This window comes from Mytilus galloprovincialis, chromosome 2 (genome assembly GCF_965363235.1).
Source record: "Mytilus galloprovincialis chromosome 2, xbMytGall1.hap1.1, whole genome shotgun sequence".
NCBI lineage: Eukaryota > Metazoa > Mollusca > Bivalvia > Mytilida > Mytilidae > Mytilus > Mytilus galloprovincialis.
Genome location: NC_134839.1, coordinates 90,148,103 through 90,169,500, shown reverse-complemented (window position 1 = coordinate 90,169,500; position 21,398 = coordinate 90,148,103). Strand labels below are relative to the sequence as shown.

At 31.4% G+C, this 21,398-nt stretch overlaps 2 protein-coding genes across 4 annotated transcripts in view; one reads left to right on the top strand and one right to left on the bottom strand.

Moving 5' to 3' along the window:
* LOC143064822 (integrin alpha-8-like) overlaps positions 1-5,836 on the top strand; it is a 70,795-nt gene extending 64,959 nt beyond the window's left edge. For all 3 annotated transcript variants that reach the window (XM_076237947.1, XM_076237948.1, XM_076237949.1), the window contains one exon: positions 1,916-5,836. In XM_076237947.1, coding sequence (XP_076094062.1) covers positions 1,916-2,074 — 159 coding nt within the window. In that variant the 3' untranslated portion in view covers positions 2,075-5,836. The remainder of the gene's footprint in view (positions 1-1,915) is intronic.
* A 6,798-nt stretch (positions 5,837-12,634) lies between these two features.
* On the bottom strand, positions 12,635-20,941 carry LOC143062572 (arylsulfatase B-like). The gene is made up of 9 exons (XM_076234234.1): positions 20,823-20,941; positions 19,857-19,968; positions 19,210-19,261; positions 16,906-17,009; positions 16,428-16,534; positions 15,979-16,037; positions 14,563-14,664; positions 13,698-13,761; positions 12,635-12,744 (listed from the first exon to the last, which is right to left on the bottom strand). Exons 1-9 carry the CDS (start codon positions 20,917-20,919, stop codon positions 12,635-12,637), a joined length of 807 nt encoding a protein of 268 aa, XP_076090349.1. The 5' UTR covers positions 20,920-20,941.
* Positions 20,942-21,398: the final 457 nt, after the last annotated feature.

Here is a 21,398-nt window from a genome sequence, read left to right as displayed (position 1 = left end):
CAACAACCAATCATGATTCAATATTGGATAATTTCATTTAGATAGGAATTCAATGACATTAGGATTTAATAGTATTGATTCTGATATGGTTATAGTTTTCACTTTCTAACTAAACTGCTCATTAAACTTTAACTTGTAGATGCTTATTATCAATTTCAAATAGTAACTCCACCATATAGTATTGCCCTTCAACAAATTTATCTGACAGTCATTAGAATTTTCTGTGGGCAAATTGCAATGAAATGTAGGGTTTATTTAGTTTAAAGTAATTGACACTAGAGTTTAATACATATTATGTACTGCTTTGATAACAAACTTGTCTGTTTTTCTCTAAGCAAAGTAATGCCTTTTATTAGTTATATATATCTTTTCTAAAAGGGGGGCTATATTGTATTCACCTCATCCATCTGTGTCCAATGATCAGTCTGTCCATTAGGCCAATTATTATTTACATCACACTCATCTCCTATATTACTGAATAGAATAATTTTATTTTGGTCAGAAGCTTGACAATAATTGGTTATAATGTGTGAGCACTTTTCAGATCTACCAAACAGCCACTTCCTGTGTGCTGATACTTTGATATTTTTTTTCAATATGTTAAATAATCTTGAAATTTTTCATCACACCTTTCTCTAGTACTGCTGAGCAAAATGACTTCATATTTATTGAAAATCTTATCAATGATATAGCAAATTAACCTGACGATATCGGGATATGGGTATTTAGTCGGATCTTAACACGTACTTGTGATTTGTTTAAAACCGGTTTTAACGAAGAAATGTCGAAATGTTCAGAACTTAATTAAATCTGTTTTTGGGTAAGATGGTGCAAGCATACGATTTTTATTGCGTCTTACACTTTGAGAAGCGAATAATCTTTAGCTACTTTATTTAAATATTGTGTAAAAACGTTAATTATGAGCTATGAAAGTCAAGTGGCTCAAGCATTTTACTGAGGAAGTTTTAAAAAAATGCAAAGAAATATTTTAACAGTGGGTTAGATTTCATTAGTCTTTACTATCTATAGATTAACAACTTTTGGTTATATTTATAATTTAGAATCATCATTGAAGGTGGAGCGCGATTGCACAGTTAATTAATTATATTGATGTGCCATTTGTATGCAAGAGTGACATTCCGTTGTATTATGTGCCTATTCGAAAAAGTTATGCGAGTATTGTCTCCCTTTACCAGGCTCATTATTTTATAATTAAGTTTAGGTTTCTGATATAAATTTGAATAGTTACAAAATGTATCAATGCAAAATATTTCAGTTTTTGTTATTGGTGTATCAAAAACATTGATGTACGAATATAATTTCATAAATTTGAAACGTTTAAAATGATTACATACCAATATAAAGAACCGTTCATCATTTTTGAAAACGACTATGATTGAAAGTCGATTTTATTTACCTTCCCTTCATGATAGATTGATTGGGAAATGAACCAAAGTTCTCTACAGGTAAACACAGAGAGGGACTAGAAAGCAATTTTTAATTGTAGCTTAATTAACGTTAAAACAACTTTCCACTTTTAACAAATGTTATTTTATACAAATATAAGGACCTTGTTAGCTAAATCTTCAAATTTTATTAGATATTATGAATTTTTATTACAATAGATTAATATGCTAAATGATAAGTGGTAAAGTATGAGCATTTTCAAGATCAGCCATACACCTTTTTGTTGTTGTCTGATACTTTGATTAACCAGTGGGATATGTTAAGCATGTCATACTTTTAACAAGTATTTTCAGTTACATTGTTATTTTGCCTAATGTAGGAAGATATTCAGTTGAATAAATTGAGATGTGGAGTAAACATCAATGAGACAGTAACAAAATGACAAAAAACCCAAAAACAGACAACATTATGTCAGAAATTAGATCAAGAATATGTTCTTTATTTTCAGTGTGGATTTTTTCGAAGAAAGAGACCAGAAGATGCGATATCAGCTTCTCAAAAACCTTTGGTATATAAAAATGGAAGTCAGGCAAATTATGGTAATCAACAAATGTATGGAAATCCTTCAGGATATGGCAATGACCTTATGTCACGACCCTATGAATAACCATGTCAAGGTCATCATACTTCCATTGTGCCATTCCTCAACATTATCAAGAAATAATTCATGATTGTAGAATTTATTTGTTTATTTTAGTATTTTAACAAGAGCAAGCTTTTATTGAGCTCATTAATTAGAGTATTCTACTTTTGTATTAAGAATTAAATTTATAGTTTAAATAATACAGATTAATGATTAGTACATGTTTAAAACCGAACTCTGAACAGAAGATGATTTATGCAAGTGGTAATGATCATAACTATTGTAAAATTATTGATGTCCAGAAACCTTTTTTTTTTCATTTTGAATAACAGTTTTATCAATTTTTAACGAGATATATTTTCATCTGTTAAGAAAGGTGTAATGCCCTCTGTTGAGATTTAAAGTTATACAATCGATTATGGAAGTATTTAGCAATATGTTTGTTACACAGTCTATGCATTATACCCAGTTTATTTAAAATAAGATTACATTGGTTCATCATCTCAATAGTCTTTCACATAAGATGTTGTACACTTTGATCATTATGTATTTTATCAGAAAAAATCTTATTAGATTATTTTAAAAAGACCATAAATCTTTGTTTTATTTCTTGTAATGCAAATATTTATGTGTTTTACTGTTTATTACATAAAAAAATATTATGATAGTTAACAACATTTTTTGTAATTTCTTATCAACAATGTTTTTATATAGATATATGCATTATAGATAATCAAGTCTTTTTTGTAGATTAATGGGAATTTAACTGGTACATAAAAGTGTCATGATTGTTGTATTCTTTCCTCAGCAATTTTTTATGCAACTAATCTGTTTTTGTAAAAAATGATTTTATTTTCCCAAAAATTATTATTTTGGTATGCAGTACATGAATGATGAGTAATGCAAACATATGCGTCACATTTTGAATATTCCTCTTATCAAAATATTTTAGGGTAATTGAAATTCACATTGAATTTTTACACTTGGTATTTCATGAAAACAAGAAAATGTCCATTGAATATGGAACTTAACTGAAAAGAAACGGTTTAACAAACAAATGCTTTTTAAGGATGGAATTGATAAGGGTCATTCATGCAAAGAACCAAAAAATTAATATGAGTTCTATGTGATTTTACATGTCAAGGGAAAATTCAGATTTGATTTTTGTTGGGATTCTTAATTATTGACCTTTGAAGGTGTTAAATTACAGGATGTTTCCGATAAGTTTTAGTCCCTTATCTACTTAAGATGCAGAATACACTTTAACCACTGTTGTTATTTCCCCTCTCTGAATGGTTGATGTTGTTGATGTCCATCTGTCAGTGACTGTTTTTCTGTCTGTCCGTCCATCCCCAAAAGCTCTAGGAAACTGCAAATAAGATTTTTTTTATATCAAGCTACTTGTGATCCTGATTTACTGTGGTATGCATTTTTAAGATGAATCACTCATCAACTTCTTCTTACTGAATAATTATCGTTATACATAATGTTCATGTACATTGAAATTACAGTCACATTTTTCAAAGCAGCTTCCTGATTTTTTACATCAAACTCCTTTGAGCATGATTTACTTTGTGATGCATTTAAAGATTCAACGCTCATCAGATTCCTGTTTACTTAAATACCTAGATAATCTGTAACATAATGGCTATGTAGGAAATCTTTGTTACATTTTTCAGGAATTGCAAACCAAAGCTTCTTGAAACTTGATATCAAGCTTCGTGTAAGCAGGCTTGACTGTGTAATACCCTTTCACATTCATCACTGATCAACCTCCTCTTTACCGAATACTTATAGTGAGGTAATGTTGGTGAGCAATGGCTCACTGATCTACATGTTGATATTAGAAGAAATATTTAGGGGAAATAGAAGAAACTGTAATGTAATTACAAGTTATATTTGATAGTGCCTATTTGTGATATATTATTGTGTGTACATGTTGTTTAAGTTTATTTGTGATATTTAATAAGGTTGACATTATTGTTGTGTATTCATTTGTTTTAATTGTATTAAATAGCTTTTTGACAGCTGTTAACTTTATTGTATGTTATATTACACAAAGTCTATACATCAATTAAAGAAAATTTTCAGGATTGAGCTAGACATTGAAAATTTTTATGGTATGCCTTCTTAGATTGAATACTTAGTTTTGCTGAATTATGAGAATAAAACTTTTCTGTTATTACAGAGAAAGAATTTTATCTTTGTGCCATTTTTTAAGTATTATATTGCATTGTATTTTTTTCATTATTCATTTATCCGTTATCGTATATTTCCTTGGAAAAATGTAGACATGAACATTCATCTTACACTGATAGCTTAGTGAGAGTTATTTCTTTTTTTCCTTTTTCTAAATCTTATATGAATTGATTATATACAGATAATTGACAACCTGATTATTCTGTTTTACACTGAACCTAGAACACTTCCTGTTTTCTTTATCTGCCAAATATAGTAATAAATTGATGTCGTGTAATGTTAATTTCATGTGGCATCACTTTTTTTAACAATTTTGGGTTGGGTTCATTAAGAAAGAAAAAAATGGTGTAACATTTTTTGAAACTATATTTAAAGCTATTTTTAACTGCAGTATTAAAATATTATAATATTAGGTCAATGTTTATCTCATTGGATGTATGAAAAAGCAGTACAATTTTAATGACGTTCAAGAGTGAATGACAAACTGGACACTTTACTGGTCAATTTTAACTTTTTCACTATTTAAGTGTCTTATGGAATTCATTGATCCTTGACTTAAGACTGAAATACAGAAAAAATCTCATGATTTCTCAAACTTATTAATTGTGTTTTTATATGTCTTTTAAAAAGGTAAATCATGAATTTGAAACTGTAAACAAAGCATCAGTCCAGATACATATAATGTGTGGTTGTGTACAACCTGTGATGTATATATTATATTTATATGACAACGATGTTCATTGGTAAATATGGATATTTTGTGCAAGTGCAGTAAACCAAAGTGAAGATAAATCTACATATGATGCATGTCAATAGCAGATGTATTTTTTCTATGGAGGATATGACTTAGTAATTTTAATCTAGCATTTCAACATTTTGAGCTTGTTGCAGTATGAAGACTGCTGTAAAATATTTGACAAATGTTTAAAAACTATAATTTAAGTGAATTGGAATGATGTATGAAAAAAATACATATGATGCATTTCCATAGCAGATGTATTTTTTTCTATGGAGGATATGATTGAGTACTCTTAATTTAGCATTTCAACATTTTGAGCTTGTTGTACCGGTAGTATTAAGACTGCTGTAAAATATTTTACAAGTGTTAATAAAGTGTATTTAAGTGAATTGGAATGATATATGAAAAAAAAAGTTATGATCATATTTTATTTTTAATTCTTTCAAGTGTATTATGTTTAATATCAATCATTTATTTCATACAAATAACTACACTTCAGGTCAAAATCGTACACAAACATTGCTTAAAATGACTAAGACATTTTTATAGGTCATGTAAAATAATAGGTACCAGTCTGCATACACAATAATAATAGCTCCTCCTGCTTTTCAAAAGGCAAAATGTATTGGTATTAGTGTACATATATGTAAAATATTATATTTATTTTTAATGTACTTTTGCACTTTTTTGTATTACTGTTTATGTGTAGAAAGTCTGAATATGAAAGTGTTATAATATGACATGTATATATGTGCAGTATGTGAAGGAAAGTGTGTATGTATCAACAGTACATTCTATGCAGTAAAATTATGCAATATTGTGTCTGTGAAATAAAAGTCATTTGTCTATTCAGAATTAATTAATGCCAAAGTCACATGTATCAAAGAATTATAAAAAGGCTTATAGACAAATCCCACTATCAAAAATGAAAGACAATCATACCAAACTTGTCAAAGATCAATAACACAAAAAAGGGACGAAAGATACCAGAGGGATAGTCAAACTCATATATCGAAAATAAACTTACAAGACCATGGCTAAAAATAAAAAAAAGACAAACAGACAAACAATAGTACACATGACACAACATATAAAACTTGAGAATAAGTAACACGAACCCCACCAAAAACTAGAGGTGATATCAGGTGCTTCGGAAGGGTAAGCAGATCTTGCTCCACATGTGGCACCCGTCGTGTTGCTCATGTTATAACAAATCCGGTAAATAGTGTAATTTTCATGAAAGGGAAGGGAATTGTAGTTAAGAAGTAATGAACATATCAGATATCATCTGTAAAACAGTTATTCCATAACGGTAAACCAACTCGTGATGGCGTCCGTAAAATTTACTAAGGGATGATTTCAACTTCACCATTTGGAACTCTTAGTTCCTTGTGAGCAGCAACCCTCTATCAAGAAAATCATGATAGGGAATATTGTATCAATTTGGAGATATATACCCGTATGTAGGTGCTGTTTGAATTTTGCTACTTAGAAATGGAAAGCTAAAATCATTTCTTTTGTCGTAAAGTTTTTTTTTAACCGACCCTCATTGTCAATTTCTAGATGTAAGTCGAGATATGAGACTGACTTAACTGTATCTGTTGTATCCTTTATCCCTAGTTTGATTGGATAGATGCGTTCAACATAGTCACCAAATTTTGAATTATTTAGTGACAGAACATCATCTATATAGCGGAAAGTAAAGTTAAAGGATATTGCCAACTTCTTATCTTTCTTCCTAAGAAGTTCCTGTATGAAGTCAGCCTAACAAAAATAAAGAAACAAGTCGGCAAGAAGAGGGGCACAATTGGTTCCAATTGAAATGTCATCAGTCTGTCGGAAAAAGAGGGACGAAAGATACCAAACTCATAAATCGATAATAAACTGACAACGCCATGACTAAAAATGAAAAAGACAAACAGACAAACAATAGTACACATGACACAACATAGAAAATACGTCCTCCGAACGTAACACATATGTTGCCAATCAAAAAATCAAGCATCTTAATAATGTCAGATTCAGAGAATTTTTTGTTTAAATAAGAGTGATCCTTTACATAGTAGGATACATCTCTTATAAGACAAGATACGTGTATCTACGTTGGCATTTCCTTTTTATGGAACAAAGAAATACCAACTCTTTTAATTTGTCTTTGGAATGTGGGATACTTGTGTAAAGTGTATAAAGTCAAATGTTTTAATACTAATGCAAGATGAAAGAGAGTTAAATTGTATGTACTCAAAAAGATCTTAGGATTTTTTTAAGTATCCACATCTGATTCACGCCACATCTAGAATAGGCAGTTTGACAATAACTTTGCAGCCCGGCATTGATTGCTGATAAAATAGATGTTAATAATTTAGAAAGAGTTTTTGTGGAGCACTTGGAAGAGTTAGACCCAGCGATATACCATTGTTTGTAAGGACACTTATGTAGTTTAGGTATCCAATACAGTGATGGAACATCCAGTTCTTCATTTTGGGTTGAAATTCCAAAGGAACATAGAACAGACTTATGATTATCCAGGATTTCCTCTTTGGTAAGTGTCGTGAGTTTTACACCCAACAACGATGTTGTTTGGGGTTTTATCTTCCTTCTCGCGCCTAGCCTATTGCCTGGCATAATCATTGACTGAATCCATCAAAATTGTAAAGTTGTATTTCCAATTGATGGATTTAGGCTCACGATATATCGGACCTTTTGATAACAGATTTCGCAGGGAAGTGTTATTGACAATGTTGAGGTCACCGGTAATAACGTGGCCAGCCGAATTATATGCGAATTGGAAACTAGCACAAGTGCAATCAGGAGGTTTAGACTTGAAGTTGTCAATATTCAGATCCTGCAAAACGTGTTTGTAATTAAAATTTTTAGTTGCAATAGGTTTGGTATAGGTATAAGAAATGCTGGGATAATTTAGTACAGAGTCACGTCTAATTGATATCACCAAAAGTAGACTTGATTGTAAAAGAAATATTCACAAAGACAAATAAAAGAATAATATAACATGCTTTAAGACGACAAACAACGTCAGTACCCAGAATCTATACTTCAAGACCATCGTGTATTTTTTGTGCAGTTGATTAGGAATATTTATTACCAAATGAATACCAAATAAGTTGGGGAAATGTATATGCCATATGCCAATGAAGTTGGTACATGTATTATGTATGCTACTAAGGTGGGTGGATTGATAATTTCAAAATTAAAATCGCCTCGTTTGTCAAAGATTCTATTACTGATATGACTTTTTTTTATGTTAAATTCAAGTCGATTTCAGACACTTGTTTTAAATTCTATTATTCCCATTAGGCAAACGAAAGTATTTATACAATACTAGTATGATAGACAGTAGTCATGATTTTCATACAGTTACACTCAAAGGTGTGAGTATTGATTGGATTAAACTCCACTCAAATGCAGTGTGATCCTCATTGGCTTGAGGCGGAAGATGGTTGAGTTATCATAAAAGGGTTTCACACCGCCGCATTTTCATAATTCAAAGAAAAAATTAGGCGAAAGACAACCATTTTTTTTTATTTGATCAGTTGGTAGATTAAAACTGACACTTTGAGAAAAAGTGTCACTCAAAGTATTAAAATTCTAGTTCGAACCAAATTTTAGGGGAATATGTGACTTTTTCATGCAAATAAAATGTAGAATGTGCTGCCATGGATACCCAAACAAGGAAATGTATTTCTTCATTTTAACAGTTGAAAATTCAATCCATGGAAGATACTGATTACAAACATATGGACGTTTCGTCCACGAGGGTATCACCAGCCCAGTAGTCAACACTTCGGTTTGACATGAATATCAATAATGTGGTCATTTTTTTTATAAATTTCCTGTTAACAAAAGTTTAAATTTTTCGAAAAACTAAGGATTTTCTTATTCTAGGCATAGATTTCCTTAGCCGTATTTGACACAACTTTTTGGAATTTTGGATCCTCAATACTCTTCAACTTTGTAATTGTTTGGCTTTATAATCATTTTGATATGAGCGTCACTGATGAGTCTTATATAAACGAAACGCGCGTCTGGCGTACTAAATTATAATCCTGGTACATTTGATAACTATTTACACCACTGGGTCGATGCCACTGCTGGTGGACGTTTCGTCCCCGAGGGTATCACCAGCCCAGTAGTCAACACTTCGGTTTGACATGAATATCAATAATGTGGTCATTTTTTTTTTATAAACTTCCTGTTAACAAAAGTTTAAATTTTTCGAAAAACTAAGGATTTTCTTATTCCAGGCATAGATTTCCTTAGCCGTATTTGGCACAACTTTTTGGAATTTTGGATCCTCAATGCTCTTCAACTTTGTAATTGTTTGGCTTTATAAATATTTTGTTATGAGCGTCACTGATGAGTCTTATATAGACGAAACGCGCGTCTGGCGTACTGAATTATAATCCTGGTACCTTTGATAACTATATGCACATGTATGACACAAAGTTGGCTTAATGTATTAGAAAGACCGAATTAGCAGATGATTAACCTTTTTGAGACTCGTTTTTAATGTTATTTTTTAACTGGAGTGCTCTCTAAGGTGTCAACTGATGCCTACCTACAGGTGCGTGTTTTTCATACTACATTGAAGACCTTTTAGTCGTTTTTAGCTGTTATCCGCTCTTTGTTGGGTACTTGTCTCTTTGGCACATTTTAGTTTCCCTTCTGTTTTCTTCAATGTACTAAAACCTTCCCCCAGGAAATCCTTTTTAGAAAGTTTTCCTTCATTGTACACTGATCAAGAATTTGAAATCCTTGCACAAATGTTATTGTCAGTCCTCTTTTTCACGAACCAAGAAATAGTGTACAGATACTAGTAGTGGAAGAGTGTTGTCTTCAAATTATACTGGTAACACTACATAAAAGGAAAGAAATATTACTGTTTCAGGAGTTTATGATCAAATTTTATGACCATGACTATACTTCTCTTTTCATTGACATTACTTGATAAAGAATTTACAAAGCCTTTAAAACCATATTTTACCTCTGTTTCAATAGTAATTATAATAACAAACTAAGCCTGATATCTATGATGAATTTATCTAATATGCTATGTACGTCATGATTCAAGTATCCAAGGAATTGCATATTCCTTCAAGTATAATCTGTCACTTATATTATTTGGTGCTGATTAGTTATTTATCAATAGACTTCTCTGAAACTGCTAGGCAGACACTTTTGAACTTACACTAAAGTCAATCTAGTGAACCTCTAGACAATTATGAACCCCTCCATATTGTTTTCATGTGAAAAGGTTTTTTGTTCAATTTTATCTTACGCTGTATTGGGGATGTCTAACATTGATTGTCCCTACATTTGAAATCAGGTTATATATCCTTATATGGATTGCACATCTGAAAGTTTCTCTTACTAAAAACGTTAGTCTCTCTTTGACATTGAAAAAAGACAGAATAAACGATATAAAGATAATAAATTAAGAGAACAACGAACATATTGCATAATCTAATATGTAGATCTTTTTAATAATTTCTTTTATCTAAGAGTTTTTATCAATAAACACTAACACCAGCCAGGCGTCCAGTAACCATTATAATTAGTTGGGTTAGATGCAGGATCTGGTTTCATTGATACTGGTGGCACTATATATTTCTTGTATTCTTCAAGCCTTTCTTTCATCTTTTTCAACATACTGCGCTCCTTGGTGTACAAATTATTGTGTTCAGTAGGATCATCTACAAAATTTTATATATAATTCTAATATGACGTGCTTCTTTAGCTTTGTGAACAACACTGTGATAAAATTCTCGATAAAATATACTTAGCGCAGACTCAGAGATATACACATTAATGGCTGTTACAATATACTTCCCACGTAAATCTACATGTATTGGAACCTATTTGCAGGCCCTTTGCCGATTTTATTGTTTTAAATAGTGCAATTAAAAAAAGACAAAATAACTTTTATTCTTATTCGTATGCATAATAAAAGGAAGTAATGCACAAGAGCTCGGGGAAATCAACAAAATAAAAATAAAATAAAATTCCGCGAAAGTCTATTTATCTTTTTGGCGCGTTTAAGTCATTTCAAAACATGACGTCATACAAATGAAACCGCTAAAGTTGAATGTTTTCTGTTACGTGAACCATCGGAATTCGTATGCTATTGTATTAAAACTAATTTTTGAGGTAGGTTTTGTTTTATTTTCTATTCTATTGCATTTCTCGCATATTTACTCATTTCAGCAAGTCAACATGGCGGCTCCTTAGTTACAAAATGTCGACTTTGGATTTGACGGAAGCTTACGAGAAAAACATGTAAATTAAAAATGGCAAATGTTGGGTTTGAGAATTTAAAGAATTAAAACGATTGTTTCTAGCAGTTATTCAAGAAATAAACTTCGCAAGCTACATATTTATAAAGATATTTGAGCTTTATCTAACAGAAGGTAAAAAAGAACAGCCACACACACAGCATACCCTCCCTCGCTTCAGTTTTTTAATGACCGTATTTGTCCTATTAGAATCGAAATAATTCATGGAAGCCATAGATTGTTGGAAATTTACACATGGCCTGGGCCGTGATATTCGTTCATTTTATCCCTCGCTAACGCTCAGGATAAAATTCGAATATCACGGCCCAGGCCATGTGTAAATTTCCAACAATCTATGGCTTCCATGAATTATTTCTTAAAACAAATTGTTATTGTTTGACTGACTCTGAAAACTAAATTGTGTAAATGATTGAATATACATGTATATCATATAATAAAAATTAAAATGCCACGACAATAATTAAAGATGTGACTAAAGATAACAAAATAGAAAATAACGAACTAGTAATACGAGCTCTACTTAGAGACTTTTTAAAACTTTACTAACAAGCAACTGCTTACTCGGAGACGGATTGAGGTCGGTAATCACTTATGTGGCAGTATTATGGTAAATGCATAGACTTTTTTTCCACTCCTAACGATGCTTTGTTGTTGTTGGCGTTTGGTGTCAGTTTGTTTTTTACTCCCTTAATAATAAAATTGGGATACAATTGGGAGGGAAACCTCAACCAGCAGTGGCATCGACCAATTCGTTATCAATAAACCTTATTAACATTAGGTCAAATATAGATAATTAATATTTACAAATTAAATGACAGAGGAGCAACTTAACCAAAGTTAATTCAATTGATATTCCTTACAGTGTGATGAGTAAGGAGAATAGTTACATACCAATCATATATAGATCAATACAAATCAAAGGAACTCATTACATTTTCTGATGAACTAGGATAACATTATTTTAATTTCAGTATAACAAATAAACAGAAAACTTTCAAACTTGATAATGCTCGGATGGGTTCTGTATTACCCTAATATGTATTAATCACTATGAAACAATGTTTTTATCCTAATTTACAGAGTATGGACTTTATCTGCAATATAAAAGGAGATATTAAATGATTGTCAATTAGATGACTATCGACCAAAATTACTTGGATTAGTGCATCTATAGGTAACTTTCAACAGTGATCATCGTAAAATGCCCCCAAATCAATTGATGACAACAATCAAAGTCCTAAATGACACTGTATTGTTCTTTTTTGCATATGAATAAACATGTATATTTTTCTTCAATAAAAAAAAAAGATATGCCAATATAGTCCTGAAATACTACTATAATCTTACATCTGTAGTAAATATGAGTAGGGAATCTTTTAACATTCCGTTACGTTTCAGTGAATCTGTTACGTTTCCAATGGCATCATCTAATGCTGTTACCATTCCTGTAAAATCAAAACATCACCAATTCAGTTAATCTTCACTGGCCATGAGATAAGTAACTCATGTCTAGGGAAAGTTTCCATATAAAATCTATTAAGTACATAAGACCCATATTCCACTTTAGCATCTATGCAATAGAAGAAGTGTTGTGTTAATCTGTACAGTAGAAAAATTAATACCAACAACCATTAGAGGTCAAGAAACAATAATCATTGATGGTCAAACTTTCATCTAGATCTAAATTGTCTATCCAATAAATACAAATTGGGTTGTCTAAAACGAATTGAACAAAACCGAACATCAATGGTGGTTGCCATTTGTTGGCCTTCGACCGTTGTTTCCTTTATGGTCGAGTTGTTGTCTCATTTACACATTCCCAATTTCATTTTCTATGTTATGCCTTTATATTGCATATTTTCCCTTGAATTCATTAAGAACTTTTGAATGCTGTCACTGATTCACAAACTGACAAAACTGGACTAAATGATTGCTACAACTATTGTGGTGGTTATTGTACTGCCTTTAATAATGAATAAAACAATCAATTCTAAAGAACAATTGATACAAGGATACTGACTTAAATAATTGCAATGATGCGTTAGAAAGTGTATTTTATTTCACAAGAAAGTGTATATTTGTAAGTTTTAAATATGAAGGTCAACGCTCTCAATGGCTAATTCTTAATAATATGTATCAGTTTAGATATTATAAACAAAGCCATGAGCTGATTATCTGGAATATTATGTAAACCAAGTCTTTTTGATCGATTGATATTCTTAGTGTATTATATTGTGTTTTAATGTAAGCTTCTCCCTCAGGTTAGGATTAAGGTTACCCCTGTTAAACGTTTCAATCCGCTGCATTTTAATATAAATTGTCACTTGGAGGGAGAGTTGTGTCATTGGCACTCATACCATATCTTCTTATTTATATTTATGAGCATAGAGAATATTACCAGAAAATTTTCGTCTTCCTTCATTCTTTAAGTTTTTGTACATATTTTCGTAAATTTCAGGAACCTATAATATAAATATCATTTACTGTAGATTTTTGTGGATATGTGAAGACTTGTTTGTTCGTGGATATGTGAAGAACTGTATGTTTGTGGATATGTGAAGACTTGTATGTTCGTGGATATGTGAAGAACTGTATGTTTGTGGATATTTTATTCTGTGGTTTTGTCGTAGTCTGCATACAACCCTTTGGCAATTTTGTCAGACGCTGAACATCTGATACCCACAGAATCAATGAAAATTGGTATCTAAATAATGACAATGAACCCACAGCAAAATAGCCCTTAGATGTGAAACATTATTTTTCTTATCATATATTTAACAATATGCTTTATCTATGACATAATTTTGTCGTTCATTTTAGAGATGTTCACTGTTCCAAATTGTTTTTAAATTCTTTACTTTTGGTAGTTTGCATTTGCTGATAAAATTGAAGAAAATAAATTATAAATCCGGTGCACCCGAAATTACCCCTAGTTTTTGGAGGGGGCCGTGTTGTTTTTGTTTCACTATTTGTGACATTTTGTTCACGCGTCATTGCCAATTACAAAAAGAGGATTTTGTCATTATCATTAGTTGCTCCAATTATTGTAAGTGACATGTGACCACATATTGTTAACTATTCAAAAACACTTAGGGTTACAAGTAGAGCAAGCTAAATGTCACTTTCCTTGCAGTATCAATGGCATTGGTAATGGTTTGTGCTTTTGCAATGTTCTTGGTGATTTTTGTTCAGCACAAACTTTCTTTTTAATATCGGTAAACCTGCTAAACAGTGATACCACAATAATATCAGTGACGTCTTACCTCTATCGGTTCATGAACTGACTGGAAGGGAAGGTACAAGAACATAGGTTGACTTTTGTTGTGTTGGGTGATGACTTTGTCCGCTCGTCGGGCATAGGCATACTGTAAAATGAAGGAAAAAAATACCCACAAAGTAAACAGTTTTCTTTATAAATAAAAAAATATATTGACTTGATTTTGATGGACATACAGAGACAAACACAATTTATAACTTTCTATTTACTTTGTTGGCCACCTACAAAATGAAGTACATGACATTTTTTTCTGCGTCTGTCTGTCTGTTAGTATCGTAGCAGATGTAAGTTTTGTTTCAAGTAGTTTCATGTTTTCAGTTACGAAACTGAATCCTAATGTTCATTTTAAAATATAAATAAAAGCAACAGTAGTGTACTGGTGTTCAAAAGTGATAAATCGATTGAGAAAACACAAAACAAAAATTGTGGGTTAAACATGTTTTATTGCTAGCCAAATCCCCTCTTTAAATGACAATGTTAAAGAATATAGCTAAAATGACTTAACTACGTACCAGAAATACAGCACACACACACATTGAAAGCATATGCAAAATAAGGGTTTTAAAACAAACTGACTCTATTCAAGTGAGTCTTGTGTGGACAAAATGCACTTCTGGCGTATTAAATTTAAAACCTGTTGCCTTTTGTTAGCTATTATTCGTGTGTTTCTTTGTCAATTGTGTTTTACTATTTATTTGTATTGTAGACCTGTAATGTTTTGTTATCATTTTAATGTTATATTCCCCATGGCCATAAAAGAGGGAGGTTTGGCATGCCACAAAACCAGGTTTAACCCACCAATTTTTTGTTTTAAAAAAAAGTCCTGTACCAAGTGATGAATATGGTCATTATCTGGTCGACTATTTTATAGTTTGTTTCTGTGTGTGTTACATTTTAACGTTGTGTTTCTTTTATGTCGTTTGTTTCCTCTTATATTTGAGTGTGAATTCACATTATTATAAGACGTGTCACGGTACTTTTCTATCCCAAATTCATGTATTTAGTTTTGATGTTATATTTGTTATTCGCATCGGATTTTGTCTAATGCTTAGTTCGTTTCTGTGTGTGTTACGTTTTAATGTTGTGTCGTAATTTTCTTGCAATTAATGCGTTTCCCTCGGTTTTGGTTTATGACCCGGATTTATTTTTGTCTAACGATTTATGAGTTTTGAACGTCGTTATACTACTGTTGCCTTTCTTTATCTATTCACTTGAACTGGTAAATGTAGTGGTGCTTTTTGTTTAGTCTAAGAACAATTTTCGTAGACAAAATATATCGTGGTTCGGCGTTCGTGCGTTAATATACCATTGTTTAACCAATATACCAGAGCATTACACCCTCAAACATATATACACAAGTCCACGCACACACCTCATTATCTAATAAACCTGGCAATATTACCGTAGAGTATTCGTATGGTCGTGTAGGTTCTTTATTATCACGGAAATCTGTATGATTAACTGGAATAAGGAGGAATGAAATTTTAAATATCAATTACATGAGTCTTTGTTTACTCATTGGTTTTGATTTTTATTGTCTTACACATGTAGCAGTATTAATATGATATATAATGTATATTTCTTTATATACATAGATATCAGAAGATGTGGTATGAATACCAATGAGACTACTCTCCATCCAAGTTAAAATTTGTAAAAGTTTTTGTTTATTTTTAAATATGAAAATTGTTAATCATTTGCATTAGACAAAAATAGATCAATCTCCTGCAAAAAAAAGTGCACTTGTATCATTTAATTTTATTTTTGTAGATTTGACCTATACATGTAGTGAAACGACAGAAAATACTATTAAATACATGATGCTTTTCATATCTTATGTCTTAGACTTACAAATGGTATAGTTAAAGTAATCTTCTTTTCCGTTATAATATCCATAAAATGTATCGAACCCACGGTATGTCGGAGTACATTCCCATTTGCACATTCCCAAATGCCACCTGAAACAAATATACTAAACTATAATCCTAGTACCTTTGATAACAATATACATGATATATCCACGGTTTCTGATTTCATTTTTTAGGAACCATAGCTTATAGACAAATTGTTTAATACTTGTTAACTTTATGTAAATACTGATTTTTATCCAACAGTTCTGAAATATTTCAGAATTATATTAGTAAACATTTTTAAAAAGCTGCGAAATCAAAACTCAAAAGAACAATATGTGATATGATAGAAATGACAAATCAGGAAAGTGTGCATAATACAAAAGATGTATGCTTGCGTTAGGATGTAAGTCAGAGACTTTTAATTATTGACTTCTTGAAAAAAAAATACTGATTTCAGTAAAAACGAAATTGTTTACTTTCCAATCATATGCGTTGCATATCCAAGTTCTTTCAATGTCTGTGGCAAAAATGTCCGATTAAGGGGTGCACATGATGGTGCCCATGGTACAATGACAAAGTTCTGAAAGAAATAATAAAATCAATGGTTACATTTGTCAAAAATAATGTTAAATTGTTTGGATATAATATATAACGTCTCGCGATTTCCCCCAGTAATTTGAAAGAAGTTGCAAATAATGCTTATCGATCGTCTCGTATTATGTTTTCGACCGTCTTACGTTTTCGACCTAATTCTACTTTCACTTCCCGTATGATGCTCATGCTCATGTGACGTCATATTCGGCTGATATACTTAGTAACAATAGCAAATAATACCACTTGTGGTGAAGATTTTCAAAATAAAGTAATTATAATCGAGTATTTACGATTTTTTATTCGATATCACAGTTTTGGACCTTTTCACTAATACTAGTTTTACTTTCCAAAAGAAACTATCAAAAATAAACAAATTTTCTAAAAAAAATGACAAATGTCGTTTTGCATGGGAAGTTAACAGCAAGGTCATTAAGTCACATGATTGTCATGTGGTTAGTTGTAATACTTAAAGTTATTTTTAACACGGAAGTTTGCATGATCCTTACAGCTTTTTAATTAAAAAATGAAATATCAATTAATTTTTATTAACAGAAAAAACACCGTCAGTGGAAATTGCAGACAATACTCATCCATCTCGCTTCAAAATTCCTTAACTAAAATATTGATCAAAAACATGACACTGGCAGATCTAGAAATTTTCATCAGTGGAGGCCCACTGACTGCCTAAGAGGGGCCCGTTCCAGTCACGCTTCAGTGATTCCCTGCATAAGCAACCAATTTTTTTTCTCAAAAAGGGGGGACAGGGCTCCCTGCCCCCGCCCTTAATCCGCCTCTGCATGAAGTATACAAGATCCTAGACAAGATCATACACAGATTCCAAAGAACATCAAGCAAAATGTATACAACTAATCAAAAATAGTTACCAAATGTACAAGGATTATAAGATATCAAAATAATATTTTATGTCTTATAGTTGTATATGTAACCACTTAATTCATTATGTCATAAGTTTAATCGCCTCTAACATTTTGAAATAAACCTTGGCATCAAATTATAACCAATTCCGGATTTGTACGACATGTCATTTCCGACTTTGGACCCGTTTCTCAGATAGGTCGAAAACACAGGGAAAACGGTACTATTTATTCTGCCATTGGCGACAATGTTAACATTTTCTAAATTTACCACTTTTTAAGATAAAAACCTAGATAAAACAGTTATATGTCGTGTTAGTACTTTATTACTCTGTTTTAAAAATTAAAGCCAAATAGTATCATGACCAACTTCCAACGGAGCTTGTTTATGTTATCCATGCCCACCGTCATTTTGCACCAAATTTATGAAATTTTGCAAGTCTTTTCGAATAATTCTCTAGAAAATATTTCAATAGGTTTTAAAATTTATATTGTAAATATACACACTGCAGTTATTCATAGATAAATCAAAAATATATTGTACCCTTACATCCAATCACAGCGCTCCTAATTTGACTTCCTTCACCTGCCTTGGGTACACAAAAGGCCAACCTAATGCTGGGAAAATTAAATACTACCGTTTTCCCCACAAGACGCTTGTTTTTGTCAACAAAGGTGACATCGATATAATGAACTCAAATATAAAAAAAATAAAGATATGCACAATTATACTAGTGACTCTTAAAATAGAAGCCATTTCTATGTTCAAACCTATAAAAGAGTAATTCGGAAATAGGTCGAAAATACAATATACGAGAATAAACGATGTATAAAAAAAAATGAATGCATTATATTCAAACGTACATCTGGCGGTGAATGTATTGGGAACTGTTTGATACCTTGAGACCAATTAAGTGTCCGAACTGCTTATTTCTATTTCTAAATTTGAAATAATAAAAGAATAAGAGTCAACACCATCGTCACGTCAACTGTTTTCTTCGTCTATTTTATCGCAGATTCCAATAATATTTGCATTTGCGCACATCATGGTTCATTGATGTATTTAACGTTTTGTTGCTAATAGTTTTTGTATAGGAACACCGGTTTAATTGCACATTAGCAAACATATTGTTGTTACTTTCCAATTCATTTCTTATAATCTTAGAAAAAATGGGAAAAGGATGTAAAATAAAATTTTCGACCGGAACAGTATATAAACCAAGTCTCATTCACTTAAACCGTGTTGTAGTTTCCGGATTTGTGGTTCAAAAATACTCGTCTCTGTATTAAGTAGTATATATTTTGTCTTACCTGCAATCCTGATTTGAATGGATAGAATCCTGATAAAAAGGCGTTTCTTGACCTAAAAGAAGAAAGTATCATTCGCTCACAAATTTGCATGCACGAATTTGTAAACATAAAATGCATACAAATAGACCACAAATACTAACGTATTCATATCTGATCTCAAAAAGAAAAAAATATATCATAAACATGTAAGTAACAAGCATTTTCTTAATTTAGACATTTTGTAAAACGACGGAAAACTTTAGGCATTTTGTAAAATTCGCGAGAGTTTCAGGCATTTTATATATTGACTGATTTAAACAAAAACAAAAGACGGATAAAAATTTCAAGCACCTGAAATTAGTTTAAAAAATGAATTCAAATCCTGCACAGGGAAGGTACACTCGACTCAAATTTTAATGGACTAGGATTATTAATTTTCCGTCTGAAGGTCGGTGGTTATCTCTTGGGAACTACATCTTCCTCAACAACAAAAAACTGACCCCAATAACACGAAATTACAAAATGGTGTTGAAAGTTTCGTTAAACACCAATCAATCCACCAATCAATCGTATTGATCTAATTTAACATTATGAGACTTATGTTAATAGCTCCAGACTCGAGCCTGAAACAAGGTCTTTATGTATTATTTGTATTTATGAATACATACGGAGTACATACTGGTTGAACATAAGAATTGTTCAAGATCATCCCATTCTTTGCTAGATAGTCTATGTTAGGAGAAATAATAGCCGGATTACGGAATCCTACATCGTTCCATCCTAAAAAACATTAAATACGTAATATTGACTGATGATATAAAGATCTTCAATATAATTATAAACATTATAAACAAGTGACAAAAGTACATGAAAACCATACATTTATTGAATCACTTTGAATAAAACCTACTTGTATACTAAAATAACAACTTTGAGTTAACCAGAAGTGACTTAAAAAAAAAAAGAAAATTGATGTGGAAATAATTATCAAAGGTACCAGGATTATAATTTAATACGACAGACGCGCGTTTCATCTACATCAGACTCATCAGTGACGCTCAGATCAAAATAGTGATAAAGCCAAACAAGTAGAAAGTTGAAGACCATTGAGGACCCAAAATTCCAAAAAGTTGTGCCAAATACGGCTAAGGTAATCTATTCGTGGGATAAGAAAATCCTTAGTTCTTCGAAAAATTCATAGTTTTGTAACAGGATATTTATAAAAATGACCATACAAATGATATTCATGTCAACACCAAAGTGCTGACTACTGGGCTGGTGATACCCTCGGGGACCAAACGTCCATCAGGAGTGGCATTTACCCAGTGATGTAAATAGTTATCAAAGGTACCAGGATTATAATTTAATATTTATGTCAACACCGAAGTGCTGACTACTGGAAAGAGTTTAAATTGTTCTTTGAACATTTGGTTGATTTTTAATTTACCTATTTTTAGCTCGTTTTGAAGACATCATACACTATACACTCTAATACGATCATGTTATGAGGCACTTTCAAAAGTATCAGAGAACTAAATTAAAAGTGTAATCTTTTTCTCTTTCAGGAAAAAACTTCAATGTTTTATTTTGTCGTACTTTCCTCTTGTTGAAAATCATTTGAAAAATAGACTTACCCAAATCATCAGCCACAATAAACACAATATGTGGTGATTTTGATACCACGCATTTAGACAGTGTTAAAAGAAGCAATCCATACACAAACACATCCATCCTCAGTCTAACAGGTAATATCTATTAAGTAATATAGTAAATATCAGTTTTACAAATATTCAGTATTATCAGTGGTTTTTTTTCATTACATGTGGTAAAGAAGATTTGTTGCAGTATTTGTTTGGTAAAAAAAGGATGAAACTGTTTCGAAATAAACAAGTGACAAGTATAAATAATAAAAGAATAGCTAATTATTGGATCTATGCAATTGTATGGCTGATGAATTTGTTGTTAATGTGCACTCGTTTTTGATATGCATGAACATTTGCCAACGGACGTCAATCGATCGGTTAACAGTAGTGAATAACACAAAAAAGAAAAGAAAACGTAAGACGGATATTTCAGCTAAAAAACAAAGTAAAAGATGAATAGTAAGCAAATGACAAAAATCCTCATAAAAGAATAAATGTGGGAGTAAAATATTTTTAAAGGTAAATTAAGGTCCCCTCGAGTCCGAAGATGGATACATTGCATGCAAA

Excerpts from the sequence above, each read along its gene's own strand:
- LOC143062572 (XM_076234234.1), bottom strand. The coding sequence starts at position 20,919 with ATGGATGTGTTTGTGTATGGATTGCTTCTTTTAACACTGTCTAAATGC. Across the intron at positions 19,969-20,822 it reads TATTGTGGCTGATGATTTGG|GATGGAACGATGTAGGATTC; the intron begins GTAAGTCTATTT and ends AATGTTTTTTAG. Across the intron at positions 19,262-19,856 it reads GTTCAACCAGTATGTACTCC|GTCAAGAAACGCCTTTTTAT; the intron begins GTATGTATTCAT and ends TTCTTCTTTTAG.